We start from the raw sequence: 24,550 nt of genomic DNA on the forward strand, positions 1-24,550 counted from the left end.
TCTCATACACTTATTCTGCCTTTTCTCAAATAAACTCAAGGTGTTTGTAGGATTTTATCTTCAAAACAATTCCTTTTTATTTTACTACTAACTATTGATGACTTTTGGTAACAACAAAATATGATTGGGAAAGCTGGAGGCACAAACATCCCAATATCTGGAGATCAGAAAGTTAGGCTACCTGACATTTTAATTATAAGTGATTTCAGCAGAGGCATGCCTGTCCTACATTGACTTCTAGAATGCTTTGTTTCATTGAGATGACTTCTCCAAGGACCTTAACACACACAGTTACCCTATTCTCTCCTTCTTCCCTTTCAACTGCAACAAGCAAACAAAATTTATTTATTTATTCAGAAATAAATTCCACTTTCAAAGGGGGATACTTATACTAAGTGGTTCTTCCACAACATGTATTGATCAAATTTATCTTGGCACTGTCTTCTTTTTTTACAGTATGTTTCCTGAGCACTATACTTTTCTGCAGATCTTTGCTTCATATACAAGGGGCATTCAATGTATTCTTGGTATCGGGTTGATTTGCTATTGATGTGGGTAATTTAATTATTTCATTAGTTAATGACACTACCTGAGGGTATACATGCAAAATTTCAAATAAGTGTGATCATTAGTTCCCTAGTAATCCTCAGTGAAAGACGACCATGATGACTGATGCGACAATGTTGAAGAAAATCGAGCACCACGCTGTGATTAAGTTCCTTACAAAACAAGGAAAAAGTCAAAAAATCATTCATGAAGAGATGGTGGCCATTTACCAGGACACTGCACCACTGTTCAAAAGTGGTCAAGTGAATTTAAAAGGGGCAGAGAAAGCACTGAAGACAACCCTCGCTCAGGCGGGCCAGTTACTGCCACTATGAAAGAAAATGTGAAAAAAATTGAGAAACTTGTATTGGAAGATGCCCGAAAAAAAAAATCAAAATGTTAGCAGAGATGACAAACCTATCCACTGGTACCATATTTACTATTTTTCATGACCATCTTAACCTTTCAAAGGTCTGTGCAAGATGGGTGCCGCGAATGCTCATGGCGCCTCAGAAACAAGTGTGAGTCGAGTGCTGTAGGGAGTTTTTAGAGCTCTGTGGTGAAGATCCATCGAATATTTTCGACCGGATTGTTACTGGAGATGAAACTTGGGTTCATCACTATGACCCTGAAAGCAAGCAGGAATCCATGCAGTGGCATAAAAACGGTGGTGACCCTCCGAAGAAATTCAAAGTCACTCTGTTGGCCGGAAAAATCATGGCCACAGTATTTTGGGACTCAAAGGGAATTTTATTGATCGAGTACACGAAAAAAGGTGAAACCATAAACGCAGCATCTTACGCAACCACTCTGTGTAATTTAAGAGAAGCAATTAAAGAAAAAAGGTGGGGAAAACTGACCACAGGTATGTTGCTTCTTCACGACAACGTGCCCATTCACACGGCACGTGTTTCAAAGGCTGCTGTGCAAGACTGTGGTTTCGAAGAAATAAACCACACACCCTATAGCCTGGTCCTGGCCCACAGTGACTACTACCTATTCTGGAATTTAAAAAAAGATCTTCATGGAAAGTGATTTTCCGATGATGAGAGTTCAAGTCGGCAATTAACGCACATTTTTTAGACAGGGAGGAAGGGTATTTTTTACAGGGAATTGAAAAGTTAATTTCTAGATGCAGTAAGTGTATTGAAGTTATGGGGGATTATATTGAAAAATAAAAATTATTTCATTTATTCCTTTTTCTTTATGCTGATACCGAGAATACATTGAACGCCCCTTGTAGCTACCCTTACCTTCAATGTCAATGCCTGGTTTGCCTTTTTTGGCTGCTCTGCCTCTGTTTGCTCTGAAGTTTTCCCACCTTTAGAGGCCTCTTCTTTTCCTTGGCCTGCCCCAGAAATAATTTCCCCACAGAGGTTATTAATCTTAGCCAAATGTACACTGTCCCTTTTCACCGTTTGTGCAGCAAACGTCTGTTTGTGTTCCTTCTTTATATTTGGCAATGCTTAGAAAAAAAAATGTGACAGCATCAGCTTAGCCAGTGATACAGACTACATAACCATAAGCATAATACAGTTTAGAATAGCCAACAATTTTGTTTTATGTATTAGAACTGCATGACAAGTGCTCTAAAGTATTTTTTAATTCTAAATTTTAGCAGATTTAGATATAGAATATCAATTTTCAATCTAATGAAGAAGTGGCAAACAAATTATATACTGGAAACACCTGAATACAAGTACATTTTGGAGAGTTTTTTTTAATATTTACAATATTGTTAATGAACAACTAATTATTCTAGTTTATACATAATATTGTTTTAAAAAATCATTCAATGTCAAATTTCAAATACTTAATTTAAAAACAACAAAATATTTACCCTTTCTGCAGGTACAATTTCACTTGTATTCACAAAACATTTTTAAGAACTGGACAATCTGAGGAAGTACTCAATATTACAGATTCTTGTCCATCCAAAATTAAGAGGATCTAGAGTGTCAGTAACTTTTCGCTTTACAACTGGGGGAAGAAAAGGGACAACATAAAGACAGCCATAGTTCTGAAAGCTATATTACCAGTGAAAAATACTCCTTGTAGAAGACTGTTACATGGCAATAGTTGTACATAAAGTATAAAAGTTTTAATGATTAACAGCATGATAAACAGCTGGTTAGCTTTAAAAAAATATAAATTAGGCTTCTTAAATACGTAATTTGCAACTACTTCTTCAGATCTATTCTATGTATCCCTAAAATACTGCATGAAATGGGGCATGTACCATGATACATTATATTCATGCCAAATTTACAAATATATGCACAAGCATTATTACACAGCAATCATAAAAAAGAGAGGACAAATTGAAATGCATATTATTTGATGGAATTATGCAAAAATGTTACGCAGATTAAGGAAGACAAATTAAATACTGTATATATGAAGTTAGTTATTGGCATTTGTAGGTTCTGGAGATTGAAGAAATTCATAGGGGTCATGGACCATGTCTTGTTGTTCTCCTACACTTAGGTGAGATGGGCTTCCTGGAGAAAATAAGAAGGGAAAAAAAGTAAATTTGAAAGGTTATGTGGTTTGGAAATATATTTTCAAGAGTGCAATGTTTTAAGTTTTTAAATTAATTTTAAGTGAACTGAGAAGTTCAACCAGACTTACCTAGATGATGCTGATCCCTTTCAGAAGCATTAGAGAGGGAGCTGAGGTTGGAAGAAGGCCTGGATCCTACTCTGTCAGTCTGTGCTTCATGAAGGTCCTGTAGTAATTTGGTAGTTTCATCCAAGTGTAAGTGATTGTCATCATGATCAAGTTCCTTCTTAACTTTACCTGAGAACAATAATAGATCATTCAATGTAAACTGGGTTTGAGGATGAATGGTTAAAAAGTCAACAACGGAAGGTTTTTTAAAATTTCCTGTATCAATCTTGTTTTAGGGTAAAGCAGAAGAGAATATGCACTGAATACATTTTAAGAGGGGATCTAATTGTTAGGAAAATAATTTCAGCAATGAATTTCAGCAATTATTTATGTTCCATCACTCAAAGAAACTACAATGTTTCATTATAAATAAAATTCTGTAATTATACCATCCCCCATCGCCAAATGACTACACTGGAAATTTGTGACTGATTAACATATTTATATTTGTTGAATATTTCTTTAATTAAAAACTGATGCAGGGGTAGGGGTGGTAGGTGGCATCCATATCAAGGCTCTAAGGAAGATTTTATTTCCCCAGTTTCAGCTATGATAAAATGTGTATGGACCCATGCATTTTCTCTCATGTGACAATTTGTAGCAGGATTGTTGGCAATGCACACAAAATGGTCTGGAAGAATGAAAAGTTTATTCTGTTCCATGTGCCATTGTCCCAGTCTCTGCCCACAATAGATTTAAAATATATATGATCATGAAAAAGAACAGCCACTAATCTAAAACACCCCTTGTTTGGTCCTTACAAGCCAACTTGATAGAGATCTAAATGAGCAAGTGAGAGAAGAGAACCTGGTGTATTCTTTTCCCTAACATCCTCATTTATTCCAGCAGAGTTTAAATCATACACAATGAGGATTCAGACCTATCTGGACATTACTGCCTCAGACCTGAGAGCCCTTAAAGGCAGGCAGGCAGGCAGGCAGGCAAACAAACCCCTAGGAGAAGGTGCTGGTTGCTCTTCCTCCTCCTCAAGATATAGATGGCACCCAACCAGATTAAAAGCCTTTTCACTAGCAGACCAGCATACATGCCAAAGGCCTGCCTTAATAGAAACACTATTTAAAACACTAGTCTGTAAGACTAGGTTTAAATCATGGTTTTCTACATAATGTGCACACATGCCCACCTTACCAGTAGATAGAGGAACTTCATTAAAATGTTCCCAAACTGGATCTCTTTTACGGGCTGCTGCCATTATAGTTTTCTTTTCCAGGAAAGAATGGTATGATAAACCTCAGGCTATGCACAAAAACATACAAAGACTTAGAGAGTTTCACTTTTACTGCTTGCCCCTCCCTCCTCACACTTATCTTCTTGTGCAGATCTATTCCACTGCCAACAATCTTCTATTCATTGAACTTTTTGAAACTTAGTACTTAAGGGGCTGATTCTGTGTAGATAGATTTCCAAAGAAACAATGGGATTAAGGTCTTTTTCTCAACTCTGTATATTTATTTTATAATATTGTCACTGTGCAGAAGAGGCATGTGATCCGTGTAGACACAAATTCATAGTTTTGGGAACTGCAAAAGCAAGCATCTGTGATAATATTGTCTAGATAGAAAAGTTGCCCAATAATCTTACAGAAGCCTCTGGAAGAGCATGCCATTGTGAATAGATTAATGGAATCCATTTACAAACAAATTTAAAGATTGTATGAATATTTAGCCTCATGTTATATAAAACTGTTATTTCATGATGAATAACTTTTGGACTATAATGAATGTTAATCAAACTACTATCTTTAGACAGATTTTTCCCCAGAAAGCATTTTATTTTTTAAAAAAATCCAATTTAAATCAAACCAATCTGATTTAAATTTTAAATATCTTATTTTATTTTTTAAATCATTGATTTTTATCCACCCTGCAACCTACCCTCCCTCAGCAGGTAGTTCCAGACCACTGAAGAAAGCCCTTTAACAAGGCCAAATAGGTAAATTTAACCCAATCATCCCTTTCAATAACATTTTAAACAGTGCAATCAATGTTTGTTTACCGTTACTTGCACTGAAGAAACCTGCACTGAAATCCTACCCTTTTACTTGGAAGTTAGTTTCATTAATTTCTAAATGCATTTCTACATAAATATATTTAGCATCGGTAGACTTATCCTACATAAATCTGTCTAATTACCATATAATGCTACCTAGGCTGGTGACCATCACCATATCTTGTAACATTGAATTCCATAAATTAGTGATGTGCTCCGTGTGAAGTATTTTCATTTGTTTCTCCTGCCAATTAATTCAACTGGATAATCACAAATTGCTAGTATTGTATTTGAAAAGAAATCTCTTCTCTATCCCCTTTCTCCACTCCATGCATCATTTAATTGATCTCTATCATATTCCCAGCTCAATCCTATCCATGTTTTATTTGTACACCTAGATAATTCTATTGCATTAGTAGTTTAATAGATAAAATAATACTTGCATGTAAATCCCGTTGAGTTAAACAAGGTTTACTCCCAGGGAAGCGAGTATACAAGTGCACCCTAAATGGATCTGTTTTAAAACCTCCCTCCCAAGACCGAACATCCTCAAGAATTTAACTTTTCCTCATGGGGAAGTTACTCCAGCCCCTGATAATTTTGGTTGACTTTTCTGCATACTTTCCACCTCTACAGTACCCTTTTTTATTAAAAGTGGATGACCAAAACTGCAGATGCACAATAGATTTGTACAAAGGCACTACAGTAAAGGCACATTATTTTCAATCTTTTTCCTAATTATTGGCATAAGACAGTTGCCATTTTCAGAGCTGCTGCGCAGATTGATGTTTTCACTGAGTACCCTAACTGTGAAGATATGAAGGCACCTTCAATAAATCTGATATTACATTCATGTATAGGAAAGTGTCATGTTAAGGAGGGCCTAAAATAAATGGATGAGAGCAGAAATTCTTAAATTGCAGTCTGCTGAGCACCATCTAGTTCATCTGTGGAAAGAATGTGGCTGAAGCCCGAGGAAATGTTTCAGTGGTAGCATACATCTTTGCATGCAGGAGACTCCTGGTTCAATTCTCAGCATCTCCAGGGAAGGCTGTCACAATTCCTGCCTGTAATCTGTGAGAGCTACTGCCAGATGAACTGACTGAGTCTGAGATAAAGCAGATTTCTATGATCCTAATATTAGTTCTTATTACTATACTAGATAAACTTATTTTTCCCCAGTAGCATTTTTTGCCAGGACTGAACAAGCAGTATTACTGAACAAGCTAACAAGGTCCTAGTTTAGGGCCTGCAGTTTCCAATATATGCTGCTAACTGATGCCAAATTTTATTGAAATCTGAGTTATGTACTTTGATCTGTAGGAAAAAAGTATATTTGGAATTGTTCTTGAGGCCAGCAATTCTCAGGTGGTGGGAAAAAAAGAAAAACTTGAGAACTGCTGGACTAGATTATGAAAAACAGTACAGCATCATACTTTAAACATCTGTATGAGAATACCTACTCAATGAACTCAACATGGATATATCAAGTGACACATCTGAATAGGGCTTAATGGATAAAAAATCTAAAACAGAACTAGTATTGTCTCCAATGGCTTCTCCAACCTGAAGAAAGAGAAGAAGAAAATGATAAACTACACAGCATCAATAATACTGGAATCCTTTCCTTAAGGTTGCTAGAGACATGACTTTACCGATAGATACAAACATCAGCTAGGGCAATGCATGAACTTTATAAGTTCTGACTAGGCAGCCAAATATGCAAACATCAGCAATAATGCTTTCTATTGTTCTCTTTCTGCATGTATACTTATTGCTTTGGGTTATGCTTAAAATGGCCTTAAGATTCACACCCAAACATATCCTGGAAATAGTTCAAGACTACTGGAGAACCAATATGGTATAGTAGTTAAGGGTGTTGCACTTGGAACTCAGGAGGTCTGGATTCTAGTCCCACTCAGGCACAGACCTAGCTGGGTGACTTTGGGCCAGTCACAGACTTTCAACCAAATCTCACAGGGTTGTTGTGGCAAGGACAAGTTTTAGAGGAGGAGAATTATGTAAGCTACTCTGAGTTCCTTGAAAGGAGAAAAGGTGGGATATAAATATGATAAATACATAATAAGCCTTCTTCAGAGGAAAATCAAGATGTGTTGAGTTAAACTTTCTTAATAAAATCTTACCATACTTTGCTTGGAGGCATCTGGGCAAGTATTGCGCAATTTGTGCTCTTCTTTTATGAGGACTGGTGGTACCTAAAGCCATCAGCACAAGTTAGCTATTTATAACCCATGTGCACTTTCTCTATGACACCTTCATTTTCACATCAAAGTCACAACAGAAAATGCTGGATAGTATTACAGGGTCCAATATGGAATCTTTTCCCTTTGGTAAGTAGGGAAGTCAAGGAAAAGACAACATTCATAAGATGAAACAACACAGAAACTTGTACACAAAGCCTCCAACAAAATCAATGTACTATAAGAAACTGCATAACCTATTGACTAAACATGTTTGTAGCCTTACAGCTATTTTACACCACCTTTAGTCATATTTTCAGCACAGGTTACAATAAGGACAAATTATTATACAACAAGGAGAGGTTTTTTTAATGCAATACAACTTACTTTGACTTCATCTGGTGGCTTTACTGGAATGTTTCTCCTCTGAAAAATACAAAATTGAATATAATTAATATTTTTGCTGACTTTTTTGGTTCTTAACAATTCTATACATTAGACAAGAGAATTACTTGTCTTACAGACTTGCTTTTATTATTAGATTAATTGTAGAAAGGTTTATTGCTTAGGTTTATGCTTATTTTAGGGGGTTTTATTTTTTATACCCTACTTTTTGAGGGGAACAAGTTCCACGGAAATCAGTGGGACTTCGGAGTAGTTTGATCCAGAAAATATGCTCCTTTTCCTCTGGCAGATACATGCATATATGTGCCAATTTAATTAATGCACTGATTGAAACTCACAGATGCAGTGTTTCACACCTTTTATAAGCTGCAGCTCCTAAAAATCTCTCTTCTATTGAAGATACAAAGGGCCCTGATTGCATCAGCCTTATATATCCCCCATCAAATGCAGCTAATAAGGGACAGCTAACCTTATTAGCTCAAGTGAAAGTGGGATTACACTGAAGTGAAACAGACTCCATGCTGACCCATGAATTTTGTTTGCCCATTTGCCCTGTCTCTCCTTTTTCATTTGTCATCCTTGTAAAACTAGAGATGGCCAGAAAATGACAGGGCCATATAGCTATTTAAAGACTAGTCAAAACTAACAAAACGTATCTTTCAGGTGGAAAAATAAGACTAACTGCTTGGAGACTGAACTTTTTTGTGGGGTAGGGATAGACAGAAGAAGGTTAAAGGGAGAATAGGGAGAACATAAAGGAGAGCTCATCTTAAAAACAAAACTTGTGCCTGCCTGCTTTTTTAGAACAAACTGTCCCCACATTTCATTCCAGCAGGACTTAAAAGAGCAGAAGATACTGGTGCTCCAATCTGATTCTTTCTTTTTTATTATTTACCTGTTAGTAATATTTTCATACTCTGTTTTTATAATAAAATAAAGAAGTGAAGGAAAAGGATTCCCATGTATAGTTCAAAACTAAACGATTAGCTTTGTATGGAGATGGTTCATTACAATATAGGATCTCTCAATCCCAATTTATAGAGGGGTTATTTTGTCTTCAAAATTTTGAGAGATTGTTTATTCAGGCTACTAAAACTCTGTATAGTAAAAACACAAATTCATAACAAAGCTCTCCAGCCACCCTAGATCCATAAAGGGATAGTCTGCCAATGAAAGCTTTGGTGAAAAGGCTCTAATACAAAAGCAGCATTCACAATCTCAGATTAAGACTTTGGGATGGTAGCTGTAGTTGCTAGTCAGTTCTGTTACAGTGCAGTTGTGAACATTTATTTTCAAGAATAATATTGCTGTTATCAAGAACACCACAAGGAGCAAATTCTTGAGCACACACTAATAATGTGGACCTACTTGCTTTAGCTGATAAATAGTTTTTGAATGATCTCCACCAGTGATCTGATCCAGTAAGTCATCCACTATTTTTTTACTATAACTTCCAGAATCTTTCACAAATTCCTGCAAACTAGAAGAAATTGCAGTTTACTAAGTCAATCAGCTATGCCCATATTTTGTACATTTTCTCAATGCAGATCTTGAACTAACTGGTGATACAGAAATGCAACAGATAATGGATTCTAAAGAAAATATTTTCATTTTTAAAACTTTCTTCCATTGTTCGCCCTTTCTCCATTTTACAAAAGAGCCATTACTTAGGATTTGAAGATGCAAGCCTTTGTATGTTGCTTATTCTAGCTCCCTTTTGAATTGCTCACTACTGTAGATCCCAAATTTGAACATTTGTACTGGCATAGTGGTCTACAGCTTCTCAATGCTGTACTGTAACATATTTACCTTAAGGCACACTGAATCCCAGTTTCATCTCCATATGCTGAATATAGTAGTTCCATTTCATCTGCTTTAAGATCATGAAAGATAGCATGGTTTTGCATCGAAAGTGCTGCATTGGCACTTGAAAGAAATGTAACTGAAAATATAAGAACACTGTTTGGAATGTTGTTCTGTAAAATAAAACAAAGCTGCTTTTCTAAGGGTTTATTCACACATGCATGTAGACTACTTGATAACTCATATATGTGAATAAACTATTACAGATCAAGCACTACAGACAGAACTATAACAATGTCTTGGTTTAGATGATCATACATCTGCTTAATAAGATTTTTAAATCTTGGATTTTTCCGAAGTTTGTAGCTCAGTTTCCTGGTTTGGATGAAATAGGAAACAATGATTGACTCGCAGCTTTCCACTTTGTTTGCTCATGACATGAAGGAAAGGGCTGCACACATGGGCAAAAGCCTAGTTCTGGTCATATTTCTATGCGTCCAAACATACCGTTGTGAATACACCTGTTACTGTCAAATAATGACACTCTCATAGCATCAGAAGTTCAATGAAGATACCACCACTTCTTTGGTTACAATTGAATGGAAGTTCTAATAAAAAACAAATGTTTAATCCTAACATAAACCTTGTTTGTCTCAAATTGCTTGGTCTGTATGTACCTTTGTGCCTTCTTTCATCTTTAAAGCCCATTGCTGTGAAACCAGGTAACAATTTGCTTGACAGAGAACTCAGATCCACTGGATGGGTTTCCTCCTCTATAAAAAGTTGAAATATGTATGTTACATTTGACAACCTGCTTTAGATTAATAATCAGGAATGCACTCAATTCCTAAGCATGGAATGTGAGTCATCATTATCATTATTTATTTACAATTGTTTTAATTTCACATGTATTTGGAGTAGAAAACTAGATTCCAAATACTCACAAGTTTTAGGGGGGTGCACTTTAAAAATATAGCATTTAAATCAATCATTATGAGGTATGAGGCAGAACCATTCCATAGTGCCTCGTGACATTGCCTCTAGCCTTCCCAACTGTGGAGCAAGCAGCAGCCAAGGGAGAAAAGAATACAGGAGTACAGACCTGATTCAATGCACAGCGAGCCAGAACGACACTTCTGCTTCAGACTAGGCATGCCTTAAAACCCTATGGCTTGTTTCAGATCAGAGGCTATGCGATGGGACGGCATACAAATACTATATCTATCTATCTATCTATCTATCTATCTATCTATCTATCACATTTTGGCCACCCATGCTTTAACTAAACTGTTGAAGACTTAGTAGCATAAATAGAAGGAAAATGGATGGTAATTCAAGGCAGTGTTCAGAGGGGCACAGTCATCTGGACAACAACAACAACAAAACTTTTTAGACTTAACTTTTACTGATAAATGCAGCTTAATAATGAATGCATTTGTAATATTAGCTGTAAATCTGCATGGTTGTATTAGCCATCCATTTTAGCTTAAGATACACTGCCAGACAGATATTAGGGTACACATTTTATTGTTTTGTTGCCAAACTATTTCCCAAACATACGGCTGAATAGCTGATGCTCTCTGGGCATAGTACATTACTGTGACTTATCTATTTGGGTTTTTCAAATTAAGGTGTAAGCATAACATTAAGCTGTCGTTTTTCCTTCTTAGAGCAAATTCTTAAATATTTGTTCTGTTTTTAGCAATAAAACCATAGCTACAGCTATATATAGAATTTACTAAAGCTTATTAGAAAATTACCTTCTGCTTCTGGATCTGATGGATTGAGCACACTAAAGACCAAGGACCCATCACCATTCTTTTTCAGGTAGCCTATCTGTACTTAAATACAAGCACACACACAATGTACATTACTGTTTGCTGATAAACAATTATCATCTGCCCAGATTTTAAAAGATCAGATGCTAACAGCTTTGCCTGCACTGGTGAGATTATACAGCAGGTATGCTGCCACCCCTGTGATTGCCTCCTGCTTCTGTGTATGGTAGGCCAGACAGGACTGGATTGTTTCTTTGACAGTATGTTTCCCACTATCTTATCTACAAAGCTTTCTTTGTGGGATTAGTGACCTCTAGAGACTATTTCCTTAATGTGTTCATTCCCTGCTTTATTCAACTGGAGAGCCTATACACGACTATGGTGCTTGGATTGTGCTGCCTCACCCTGGGCATCTGATAACCATGTGAGGATGCATGTAATTGGAATATGGGCTTATAGGTGCTGTTCTGCTATGTACAATCTCTGATCTACACATTAGTACACTTCAAAATCAGGTGGTAAGAGTTGCAAGAACAGAGGTATTCCTACTGAATTATGCAGAATTATATACAGACTTGAGTACAACAAATAGGAAACAGCAGGGAGAAGCAAACTGATTCCATGCCCTCATTTTAGAAATCCTCTACATGAGGAATGGGGAGAAAGTAGATATCCAGATGTTTTAAATTTCAGTTCCCAGAAGCCCTTACCAGCATGGCCAAAGAAAGCTGAAGTCCAACACATGTGGAGATCTACTTTCTACCTACCCCTACTCTACATTAGGGATGTGCGATTTCAGTCTTGAGGAGCACATGTGATGCTGGGTCAGGGGTCACATACGTATGCACACATACATGTGTGCACACACATATATATACCACCACTACCTATTATCTTGATATAGACTGAGAATGCTCTTTTGCTACCACTAGCAGCAAGAATAGATCTATATGAGGATCACTGGGGAATGGGCTAAGAAAAGTCCAGCACTGCAGGGAAACACAGTTAAGGCCTTAGGAGGCTGCAAATTGTACATCTGTATTCTATATAGTTAATGCCACATCAGCTATTGGTTGATTTTAAAATGTAATAAAAAGCATAGGCTTAGCTCCAATTAGTTAAGGATAGATGTTAGCATTGCAAATGGGTAGTCTAAATCCTACATTTAAAATAGAAAGAAAAACATAATATCATCTCCCTCTTTATTTTCAAAGGGTTGCATAAAGGATCCCAACATATCCAAATTTCTAAACATACAAATTTTAATTTTCTGAAATGCTAGAATCGTTTTAATCCAATCAGCAGGCATCAAAATTTCACTGTTATCTTCAGGTTTTCAGGTCTTGCCATTTTGACAAATACTGCCAACCTGGAAGAGTCCCCATCAACAATCTTAACACAGAAGTTATCTAACTTACAAAACTTTCAGAGAGATGCTCACCCAAGACAGAAACCTAGGAGGATGTCCTACATAGCACTTAATTTCTACTTGTGCTCAGACTAGGGCTTGAATAATGTACAATTTTAATGCAGACATTCTGCTCTGGAGATTTAACATTCATAAAGCCACACATGAGAAACATTCCCATGGCATCCACAGATCAGTCCCCATGCAATAATGTTTACACAGACTGACCCACAACACTGTTCCTGAGCATATCAGCCAAACAAAATGCCTATAAAATGGCAGCCTGAATCAAGGGGCAAGACCTTGCTGTTTGGGAGACATCGATTGATCCGGTCCCGTGCTTCATCTGCTGCATGCTCCACCAAAGCCAGGACATGTTCTTCAGCTGTACTGTCTGTTAGACTGCATGCATTTCCTTCTGGTTCAAATATACAACTACAACAAAGTACAAGTTACAAAATAAATATGAAATCATACCTAATTTCCTGAAATAACTGTTAGGCAACAGATAAATAAACCAAATATCCAGGGTAAATCAGCATTTTTTCTTCTTATTGCTTACATAATTATTAATGTACATATTTTGCATCTATGCAGAATGTGTATATATATACACACACGCGCTTCATGATACAGTCCAATGCTTTTTGTATGAGTGTATCAATATAAGAGTTACCTGTTGGAATCATACAAAGATCCAACTATTTACCATTCTGTTCTAGCAGCAGAATGTCCTTGGGAGCCAAGTGACAGTCACATCTTGTTCATCTGAGTTTATTTATGGTTTCAGGGCTAAACCTAGGTGCTCATTTTAGACTACATAGCCCTTCATGGTTTGGATCCACAAGATCTGATAGACCACTTCTTCCATATATTCCCATTTGTGCCCTGATATTGCCATCAGACTATCCCTTCATACTACTCATGTATGGGCTTTTCCAGTGGAATACCCACTTCAACAAGGTCCATCTGCATTTTGGGCACCCGATAAAACCCTTTTTATTATCTCAGGTCTTTAAATTTCCATTCTATCGACCATCCAGTTGTGTCTGAAAACTTTTATCTTTATGGCTATAATTTTAGAGCTGTTGCCTTTGATACTTTATTCTCCTCTTTGCGAACTGTGTTTCCACTGCTGTTCAATTGTATTCATTATCTTATTAATTTCATTTGCTTTATTTTCACTTAACTTAATTTAATTAGTATGACATGATATAGGCTATGTGATCTTCTATTCATTTAAGCCAAATGACACAGGTTAAGCAATTTTAATTTCTGTTGATTTCAATGTGGGGGAAGAGAAAGGTCCAAATTTACTCTTGCACAGAATTCAATGGGCATTAAACACACCTTGGTTTGTGCCAAGGGTTTCTGCCTTTCTTTTCCATCTCAAGGAAACACATTTTTCTACTCAATAACTACTATCTCTGTTTCTAAAAAGTCCTGGCCATTTAGTCACTGACCGGATTCACGTCACATGGTATGCTATAATCAGCCATGTTAGGTTGCAGTGCTGTCTGAATGCACATTGCTTATTTTTCAGCATCAAGGCACGCTGACTATCCATATCACGTTCTGGGGTTGTTCGACCCACAATATGTGGACCCTTGTCTGATCAGTTTCTTTGTACAGGGAAAGTAACAGTCATGGAAATCAACATGAAGAGTAAATTGTTGTTGCAGTCTTGCCTTGTCAGTTCATGTATGTTACCAACTTCCCTTTACCACTCCCATGGACAGCTGAAGCATATAAGGAAATTGGCCAGGCAAAAACCCCACATTTACGAAAGATAATATAAATATTATAAAACATTGCAAATACAACCCTGGAATTTTCTAGGGCAACTCTGCATTTTTGAGACAAGGATCCAGAACCAAACCAAACCAAACCAAATCACAGTGGTGAATGAAAAGGGGTAGCAATCAGAGTGGAAAAGTAGGAACATCTGAGTTCTGTCATGAACAACACTGGGATACTGTCTGGCAGACTTAGGGATGGGGAGAACAAGTCAATCTGAGCCCAACTGCATGTCAACTAAACTGTTGGTTCTGCAAACAACCTGCACTGCCTAGCATATTTGCAGGGTAGCATACTATTGTCATGACCATTAAATTAGTGAACTTGCTTAATATCCTTACAGACAAATATAAGTTTCTCTGCTCATTTATTTTTAACATGGAAGACCCAAGGTAGCAAACAGAAAGTAAACAAAAGAAAAGAAAATAAAGCAAACATAAACAAAAGATCTCAGATTCAACTACACATTTTCCCAATTTGCCTCTGGGCAGATAAATCTGTACCACAGAAAATCTGTGGACTTATGTCCAAAGGTTTTGAATAATGCTCTTAATTTTTTATTTTCTCTCAAGCCTATACATATATCAATCAACTGCGTCCTTGGATGAGCAGAGCCTAGCAACAGTAACTCATGCTCTGGTAAACTCCTGACTGGACTAATGTAATGCACTCTACGTGGGGCTGCCCTTGAAGATGGTCTGGATACTTAAGTTGGTCCAAAACAGAGCAGGCAGGCTTTTGGCAGGGGCCAGTGGATGCGATCACATAACACTGATCCTGTACCATCTGCACTGGCTACCAACTGAAGTCTGGGCTCAAAATAAGGTGTTAACAATAACATATAAAACCCTAAACGGTTTAGGGTCTGGGTATCTAAGGAGCATCTCCTTCTGTATATACCTGCCCGACCTCTAAGATCTTTGTCTGAGATCCTTCTTCGGGAGCCCTCTTTGACAAAGAGAAGTTGTCCAGAGAAGAGCTGGACAGAGAAGAGCTGTTGCCCAGAGAAGACCTATTTCTGCAGTAGAACCCCAGCTTTGGAACCTGCTACCCAGAGAGGTGTGCCTGGCACCAATGCTTTATTCATTTCAGCACCAGGTCACAACCTTTTTATTTTCCCTATTTTTATTTATTTAAAACATTTTTATGCCGCCCACAACACAACAAAGCCTTGGGGCGGCTCACAATAAGAACAAAATATAACAAATTGTACAATAAAAATATTAAAACCCATTAAACCTTTTAAAAATATTTTTACAGGTTTAATGCAGTTGTATTAGTTTTACTGTGCGTTTATATTTCGTGTGTGTGTGTGTGTGTGTGTGTGTGTACATAAATGCATGCTGCTGTCCAGAGACCCTTGGTATTGAACAAGATATAAATGTTCTAAATAAATAAATAAAATACACACATCTCCCATTGCAGTATCTTGGAAAATGTGTGGATACCATGAAGCAGAGGAGGCGAATTCATAAGTGTGCTGTAAATAAACAGAATTCTCAGAAACGCTAATTCGCTTCAATTCAGACATTATTCAAAAATAGGATTCCCTTTCTTAAAATATTCTACTCTGCAACCAGATACTTAAGGAAAACAATATAAAAGAAGGAAAATAATGACTTAGTATTAACTGTTCACAGCCAAACGAAAGGAAGTGAAAGTGTAATCTTTATAAAGTTATCTGACAGCAAAATTATTGATGAAATAAGATGACTGTCCATTTTAACAAAGGTCAGAATTAAATGATTAATGATTTTGATTTTGGTGTTCTTCCCAGAAAAAATCAGGAGGAGTGGATAAGCTTCCTTAAAACACTGCTAATTCACTTCAGAATTGTCATTTTCCCCTGCAATACTACAGGGGAACAGTAGATGCATTCTGAAGTGTACTTCCAATTCATTCACGGGACAGCCTGCCTGCACCCACCAACATGGACTATGCACCCTACAGTATGTTCTCATACCTTCTTGAAGTCACAGGGACTTTGCTGCAACATACAGAGATTTCCTAGCTAATAAGTATACACTGAATGGGTTCCCTGAGTATGAAAACCAATACTTATTCCTAGACTTAAAGTAAATTAGGAAGCATAACACAATAATGCATTCCATCCAATCTTTACCTAATAACTTCTTTACTTGGCTTTTTGGATTTCTTAGTAGTTTCTACATGCACAGGAACAACTTCGGGCACAGGTTCCTCAACAGCTGGGTCTTCATCGCCCAAAAGAGCTGCCTGCTGAGAAAAATCCATGTCCTGCATAAACGACATGCTGCGCTTCAAAGCTAACAGCCGTTCCTAGAATTAGAAAGGACAGAGCGGGAGGGACTTTACACCTTTCCCTCATAGCCAAGATGCTATGATGATGGGATGGGATGGGAATGGCCATGGCTTGGTGCCTAAGAGCTAAATCTTCAATGACGATGCAACATGATTCAGTCATGGCAGCATGACACCAGAATATCTTCATTCTACCTAGGAAGAAAAGCTTCACATGCAAATAGGTACCTACCTGAATGTGGAACTTAACAGAATATTGCAGAAGGAGATGTCATCCAAGGTTGTCCATATTATAAATCCATTGCTTGATTGTAAATTGCCTTTTATTCTCATAGTTTCAAATGGATCTTGTACACTTTCAATGTACAGCATATACTGATCTGAGGTCTTCTCTGCTTTATGTAAATGTTTGCACTGTACTTTCTTTAGCCTTTCTTTATATATGAGGCAAAGTTGGGGGAAGGGCAAATCTGTGTTCTTCTAAAAGCAGAGCTATGGGGATTCTTGCATTTCATAATTCATATAACATTTGAACAGCCTACTTAAAGGAGGGGAAAATAGTCCTATGCCTCACTTTGAATCATTTATGCAGAGATTTTCTAAAAATAAGGAAATATACTCTTTGCATTCCAGAATAATTTCAGAATTTACTTATTTTAAAATATACTCATTTATAAAACCATTTAAGAATGTTCAATGAGCTTAACATTAATTTGGACAAGTTAATTTCATGACTGAAAATTTCTGTTCAAAATTTCCAGTCCAAGACCAAATCCTACTGCATGGTTATTTGCTGAAAAGGGACAGTGATTTCTAATTCAAATGTCCATAAGTCCGTTAGCTACCCAAGTCTATGGAAATGCCATTTTCTGTAGGAGTGCAAGATGGGATACTGGGCCAAGAATTCAGCTTCTGTGGGATTCCTGCTTTTATTTTAAAGAATCAAGTATAAGATTGTAAATACATGTTCTGAAAGTGTGGGAGCACAGGCTGGCAAATCTCAGAAGCCAATGGGGTGATTAAACAAGATGGTGTGGGGGCTCAGTGCCCATACAGTTCATTATCTTTTTTAATAAGTAGCAGAAGCAGAATAGAGCAAATTAAACTATAATTTGCACACACTTAAGGTGTAGAATTCAGTTTTTCTTGAAACAGAATGCATGCAGAGAGAGAGAGAGAGAGAGAGAGAGAGAGAGAGAGAGAGAGAGAGAGAGCGCGCGCGCGCGAGCGAGCACACGCGCGCAAATACTCTTCAATATATCAGCTGCAATGGGCACTGTTACAAGTCAAGACCAGTAGATTAAGTAACACTTCAGTATGACCTACTACAATAGCTGGTCTCATAATGTTCTCTTTTATAGGTGTCTTACTTTGCTCATCATCTTAAAGCCTGTATGGAGGATCTTCTTAGCCAACTTGTAGTATACAGTGTCTGGTCTGTTGTATGTCATGGCATTGTCACACATCAGTTTAAAATCTGCCTGGAAAATACAAATGTAAACATTGGTGTGTTTTCAAATGCTCTTTGAAGAACTCTGGTTACATGCCAGTCAGGCCAGGACAAATAATTAATGAACTTCCATTATCCTCAGGCAGCATGGCAAAGGTCAGGGATAAACATCTGAAGGTCACCAGATTTGCTACCTGCCTCCCCAGCCCCAGTTGACTTCAGCTGCACTTTAAATGTACATGTTTGTAAACCACTTGCATGAGAATAATTGTGAACAGATAAAACCACTTTAATTGCAACCCAGTGAAAATGCAACCTGCCCAGAAAAACTGGATCAAACAGAGAGGAGATGAGAATTAATCGTAAGGCATCACATCTTCTAGAGGATACAGTGATCCCACCTAGTCAGATACCCCCAAACCACATACATCTGAGTCTAAATAGGACTGTCAGGTCCCCCTTTTCAGAACAGGACACTTCAGAAGTTTCCCTTACCGTTCTTGAACTGCAGAGGATGGAGTCAATAGTAATGGGATGTATAATAGCAGTATCCCAAGAGGGGAGTGGGAGAAGAGGAGGTTACAATACCTTTTGCAACACTTAATGTCTGAAGGATACATCTGTTGAAGTGTACTTATTCACCTTACAGGAAAAATAAAGGTTGAAGGCTTTTCTCAATTTACATATATCCTCCAGAGGAACCCAAATGTCAAATTCTGCTGCTGATAGACTGAGCTGTTATACCACCTGAAGACAAGCTACCTTGGGACTGGTACACTAGGACAAAGCAAGCCTAACTCAGCAGCTTGCTGCCCTTTCAGACATTTTTCTACCCTGTGCCCCTAATGAAAAGGAGACAAACCACCTGTCTGAACATGTAGCCTCCTTGGTACACAGAAACACAGTGAGTCAGAAGGGGACTCACAGGCCATCTAGTCTGACCCCTGGCTCCAGCCGGCTCCGCTCACGACATGCCCACCATGTGTATGTCCTGCCTATCTTTGAACACCCTCACCGATGGGGCCTCAATCACCTCTCGTGGAAGCCATTCCAAACCCTCGGGGTCCTGACTGTCAGGAAGTGCTTCCTGGCATCTAAATGGAACCTTGGTTCCCTGCGCTTTGCTCCGTTGGAGCGCATCCTGCCTTCCTCTGCAGGGGAGAACAGGTCTCTACCCATCTCCATGTGACATCTCCTCACATACCTGTATGTCCCCAACATATCCCCTGAGAGTCTCCTCTTCTCCAGGCCGAAGAGACCCAGTTCCCTGTCTCGCCTCAAACCCCATCACCTGCAAACCGGCCACCAACCTTGTGGCCCTATGCAGCACTGACTCTAACCTGGCTATATCCTTTCTGTAATGAGGGGCCCAAAACAGACCATCTAATAACACTTTGAGAGACCTATAAACATCCAAGCTGTATCATTCCTTTTCCTTAGGATCAACTGGCTTGGGGCAGAAATTCAGTAACACTACTTCTTGGACCCTACAGAAACTGGTAATTAGCTTTGGAATAAAAGCTAGATCTTGTTTCAGAACCACCCAATCTGCATAGAAACAGCATGATGCCATTCCAGGGCACAAATCTTCCACACCTTTCTAACTCATTGTAGGATCACTAACAACAGAGTTTGAAATTCCCTCAGATGGTGCCTACTGACTCAAAGAACATGGTGAAGTTCCAAGTGGAAAATTTAAGGAACTGTTAGAGTAGATTGTCCAAGTCCAGTGTATGTTCTAACCTAGGACAATACTCAAAGCTGCTACTGGGCTTTTTAAACTGCTGTCTGAAAGAACTTGGCCCAGACCTCCTTGAAAGAAACTGAGCAACTCTGCATGGCCAGTAAAGTTAGGCAATATTCAATGCTTGGAATACAAGCTAGATTTGATAAATTTTGTTCAGTGAAGATTTCCATGATGCTAACATGGTCTTGACTACACCTTCTGACAGTCCAGTCCCCAAGAAGTAGTGGCATTCAACCTTCATGTGGTCAGTTCCATTTGGCAAACTGGAATCTCCCTTAGCAGATCCAGATCCATAGGAAATCCCCATGTAGAATTCCTAAAGGTCTGCAAACCATGAACTTGATAGCCAATATCAAATTAATACCACCTGTGCCTTCAGAAACTTCATGCTCTGCATGAGCAGAACTGTAGAAAGTAATGGAAAGGGAGGAAAACATACAGTGGCCCTGGAGGCCAGAACACACACATCATATCCATCACTTCTGTTCATGGAACTTGATGTCTGGCAAGATATTCCTGGTTTTGGCATTGGCAGATGAACAGGTTTTACACGAGTGCCAGAAATCCATTGAGCAAAATTGTAATGAAGATATCATGCCCCCTTGCTGCATCACTGAATGCTTCAACCAGTCTCCCTGGATGTTCAACTACCCCTTGTTGTAATGTGCTATGAGTGAGATCAGGTGGCTCTATGTTGGGAGCAGGTTCACCTCCTCCTATAGAACACAGTACTGAGAACCATCCTGTTCTCAGGCCAGCTTTGGCATTTAGGAGGGGGAGCCCTGCATGGCAATGACTGGCTGTTCAGCTTCTCTCCAACTTGGATTTCTTGAGTTTGTCTGCCCAGGGGCACCTGGTTCCACTCCATGTTTTGAGTTGGGGTCTGAAACTCATGAGGAAAGGAAGATGGACAAATGATGCATCGAACATGGAAGACCTCCTCCTAACATAGTGCTTTTTATGTTGCCACCACTCCTTACCTTCTACACAGGACACCCACAACTGATCCAGAAATTTAAAGAGTTTTCCTGAAAGGGGATTGCTAGGACTCTGGTTACAAGGAAGACAGCAGGAAAAAGAGTGCTCTGCTCTGATTGGGCCACTGCCAAAATAGCTGCCAATTTGCCTCAGCAACATGGAGAATTACTGCACGTGGGGGGCCCTCCCTCACCTAGCAACATATGCAACTCCTTTGGTGCATTAAAACAGCTTCCTTGTTCTGAAGAAATGGTGCTGATGAAGGATGGAGTACCAACTGGCCCTTTTGCAAAGCTGTAATGGAGTTTGGCAAGGAATGCTAAGTGCTCCAGTTTCCTACTGGTGCTTGGGCAGCTTAAGTGAGTGGCTGCCCCAGGAGACAGAGGGGCAATTTCAAAAAACTAGTCCTCCTTGTCACTGACTGACTGAAGTTGGAATAAGGTAGAGAAAGACTGAAAGGAGGTTCTGCTCACTTTATTTTTTTACATGCCACAAAAGTAGCTGAGGAGCAAGTTTGGCATCCTGCTGTTCCCTAGAAGGCAGAACAAAAGGACCTTCTCCTCCTACAGCAGAAAAAGTTATTAGTCTTTTTGTCATCCATTCCTGACAGGCCAATGCATGAATACATTTCTCGCTATTTGTACACAAACTTATACAAAATAATTTCATTTCCATCATATGGAATACAAAATTTAGCAATTCATATTAGTATTATTAAAAATCCCCCAGATCTCTATTAATTCACCTTGAACTCTGTTATAGACTTGTACTCATTTGCTGAAATTTTCTCTTTCATTGTACCAAAATCCATAGGATGTTTTATTATCATTGAATATCCAGGAGCAATGGCATCTGTGACCGGAAAAGCAAAAAACCCATGAGGGTCTTTCCTAAAAATAGAAATAGGTATTTAATATTATGTTTGGGACTTCAGTCATTTTATAAGGGCCACTTTAAATTAATTATGCAACATTAACTGTCCTGTCTTTAAAAAAACCAAGAAAACTATTTTCTTTTTTTCTACATTTGCCAACGCAAATTTGATGCATATATTCATCCAAGAGAATCAGCATTTTTAGACAATGATCTACAACTACAACATTGGAAATGGATGCACGAAAGCATCATTCCCAGGTGCTTAGCTGTAGTTATTAGAATAAGTCTGCAATCCCATATCCCAAGGTAGACAACATGGCACTCTTGAGCACCAATTTCCCCCAGATACCTTCTTTGGTGTGCACTGAGACACTGAACTCCCAATTTTTATATTGTCTTACAGGCATCTGGGATTGTTCTGAGAAACAGGATCATCTAGCTGCCATCATCTTAATTTCTCAAGAGTAATATCCAGTGGTTTCATTTCACAAACTCCATGCTACCAGAGTTCTACTGAATCATTCTGCTGTGCAAGCAGTTGCTCATTATGCTTGTACAACCATTATGGGCAACACTGTGAACAAGCAGAATGCACAAGTGATTGTGTAACTCTGTGTGCACAAATCTAACTTTAGTTGGATTGGGTAGTTCTGTAGAGCAGGGACCACCATGGAAGCCAGTTTATGCTTGCACCCACAACAATTCTTTTTAAATTTTATATTCAGATTTTATACTATTTTTGTATTTTGTATTGTATGCATTATTTGGCTGCTGGATGATATAAAAAGAACATTAATATTATCTCAATTTTTAATGTGCCCATGGGGCCAAAAGGAAGTCATTTCAATGAATTCAACAGGACTTACTTCTGAGTAGACATGCACAGGATTGTATTACAAGGCATTCAGAAATGGTACCATATACTAACATAAGGCTATGCCAGCACTAAAGAGACATTTCTCTATTCATATACCCACAGCATTGCAAGAATTTATGTTCAAGGCATCATCATTCCTATTAGCAAGTACTAATTTGCTAATTGGGTCTTGCACTTGGGGCATAAGAATAGCTGTCATAAGTACAGGTTAGGTGACAAGTGGCTGGAGAGCAGCACTTGTGAAAGGGACCTCGGGGTGCTGGTTGACTGCGGGCTAAATATGAGTCAGCAGTGTGATGCGGGGGTTAAGAGGGTGAACGCCACCCTTGCTTGCATAGCCAGAAGTGTGGCTTCTAGATCGAGAGAGGTATTACTACCACTCTGTACGACTCTGGTGCATCCGCAACTGGAGTATTGTGTTCAGTTTTGGGCCCCTCGTTACAGGAAGGATATTGCCAGATTAGGGTCAGTGCAGCGCAGGGCCACAAGGTTGGTGGCCGGATTGCAGGGGAAGCCGTATAAGGCGAGACTGAGGGAACTGGATCTTTTCAGCCTGGAGGAGACTCCTAGAGGATCTGTTGGCGACATACAGGTATGTGAGGCAGTGTCACATGGACGTGAGTAGAGACCTGTTCTCCCCTGCAGAGGAAGGCAGGACATGCTCTAACAAAGCTCAGGGAACCAAGGTTTCATTTAGATGCCAGGAAGCACTTCCTGACAGTTAGAACCCTGAGAATATGGAATGGGCTTCCATGGGAGGTGGTTGAAAGGCACTCAGACAAAACTAGAAACTGATCCTTGTATCACCATAAATTTACAATGTATGTTCAATAACAACAAATCAACAAAGAGGTACTAGAGGAGTCTGCAGGGGAGCAAGCTATAGAGAGAAGATGGCTGAATGACTCCCTCACATCTGCTTTGCCCTTAATACTGGGCCACCTCCATTTGAAGCAGTAGACTTATGGACATGACATTCAAAAGCTGCTTAACTGGCAAGGATAGCAGATTCAATCTGAACTGATTCCCTTAAATCATAAAGGTCACATACAGTTTTGAAAATTCAACACAACAATTATCCACAAATTGCTGTATTATAGACTTACCTTTGTAACTGACGAAGAAAATGTTCCAGTAATTGTTGGATAGGTGTGCTTTCATTTTCTGCTATAGTTCAATATAAGGAAAAACAAGTGATTACTTCTTTGACAGATCCTGTCATTTGTATATCACAGACCTAAAACAGTAAAAAGGCTATGCCTGTAGAATGAAACTACTACTGGTCTTGTTTCTGTATACTGGCCCCTTAAACAGAAGTGGAACATTAAGGATAATACAAGATTAACATGTGTTTCGACCTTAATGAATAAACTATCTCTTAAATAAATGAAAGGAACCAAGAGAAGGCCGGACGTAGTGGAAATTTACACCTACACACAAACATACTTTCTGTGTGCACATCATTTAACACAGTACCTTTGGAGAAAAGCAGTTTCAAATCTCACTGATAAATGGATGTCTGCTACACTGCCACTTAGACAGAATTCATCTTGATTACCCACCAGGTTGAGTTCTACAGGCCCGAACTGGACGATCAGAAGGTGGTTCAACTTCTACTTTCTTTCCAGGATCAAAGTCATCCATTTCACCCTCAGTATCACAATGTTCCTTCTCCCTTTTTCTTTTCTTTTCTTCCTTATACCAAAAAGCAAAATTATGATAAA

At 38.5% G+C, this 24,550-nt stretch overlaps 1 protein-coding gene across 7 annotated transcripts in view; it reads right to left on the minus strand.

Moving 5' to 3' along the window:
- Nucleotides 1-2,082: 2,082 nt before the first annotated feature.
- BRD9 (bromodomain containing 9) overlaps nucleotides 2,083-24,550 on the minus strand; it is a 29,181-nt gene continuing 6,713 nt past the window's right edge. For 2 of the 7 annotated variants that reach the window (XM_044452749.1, XM_044452729.1), the window contains 15 exons: nucleotides 24,389-24,521; nucleotides 23,933-23,993; nucleotides 21,819-21,963; nucleotides 18,269-18,379; nucleotides 16,741-16,916; nucleotides 13,124-13,256; nucleotides 11,396-11,471; nucleotides 10,313-10,408; nucleotides 9,642-9,774; nucleotides 9,201-9,312; nucleotides 7,815-7,853; nucleotides 7,371-7,442; nucleotides 6,690-6,792; nucleotides 3,178-3,345; nucleotides 2,083-3,047 (listed from right to left, as the gene is read on the minus strand). In XM_044452749.1, coding sequence (XP_044308684.1) covers nucleotides 2,950-3,047; nucleotides 3,178-3,345; nucleotides 6,690-6,792; nucleotides 7,371-7,442; nucleotides 7,815-7,853; nucleotides 9,201-9,312; nucleotides 9,642-9,774; nucleotides 10,313-10,408; nucleotides 11,396-11,471; nucleotides 13,124-13,256; nucleotides 16,741-16,916; nucleotides 18,269-18,379; nucleotides 21,819-21,963; nucleotides 23,933-23,993; nucleotides 24,389-24,521 — 1,656 coding nt within the window. In that variant the 3' untranslated portion in view covers nucleotides 2,083-2,949. The remainder of the gene's footprint in view (nucleotides 3,048-3,177; nucleotides 3,346-6,689; nucleotides 6,793-7,370; nucleotides 7,443-7,814; nucleotides 7,854-9,200; nucleotides 9,313-9,641; nucleotides 9,775-10,312; nucleotides 10,409-11,395; nucleotides 11,472-13,123; nucleotides 13,257-16,740; nucleotides 16,917-18,268; nucleotides 18,380-21,818; nucleotides 21,964-23,932; nucleotides 23,994-24,388; nucleotides 24,522-24,550) is intronic. The other 5 variants (XM_044452775.1, XM_044452739.1, XM_044452766.1 and 2 more) reach the window with 5 other exon arrangements.

The sequence above is a fragment of the Varanus komodoensis genome, unplaced genomic scaffold (assembly GCF_004798865.1).
Source record: "Varanus komodoensis strain SLA01 unplaced genomic scaffold, ASM479886v1 scaffold10, whole genome shotgun sequence".
Classification (NCBI taxonomy): Eukaryota; Metazoa; Chordata; class Lepidosauria; order Squamata; family Varanidae; genus Varanus; species Varanus komodoensis.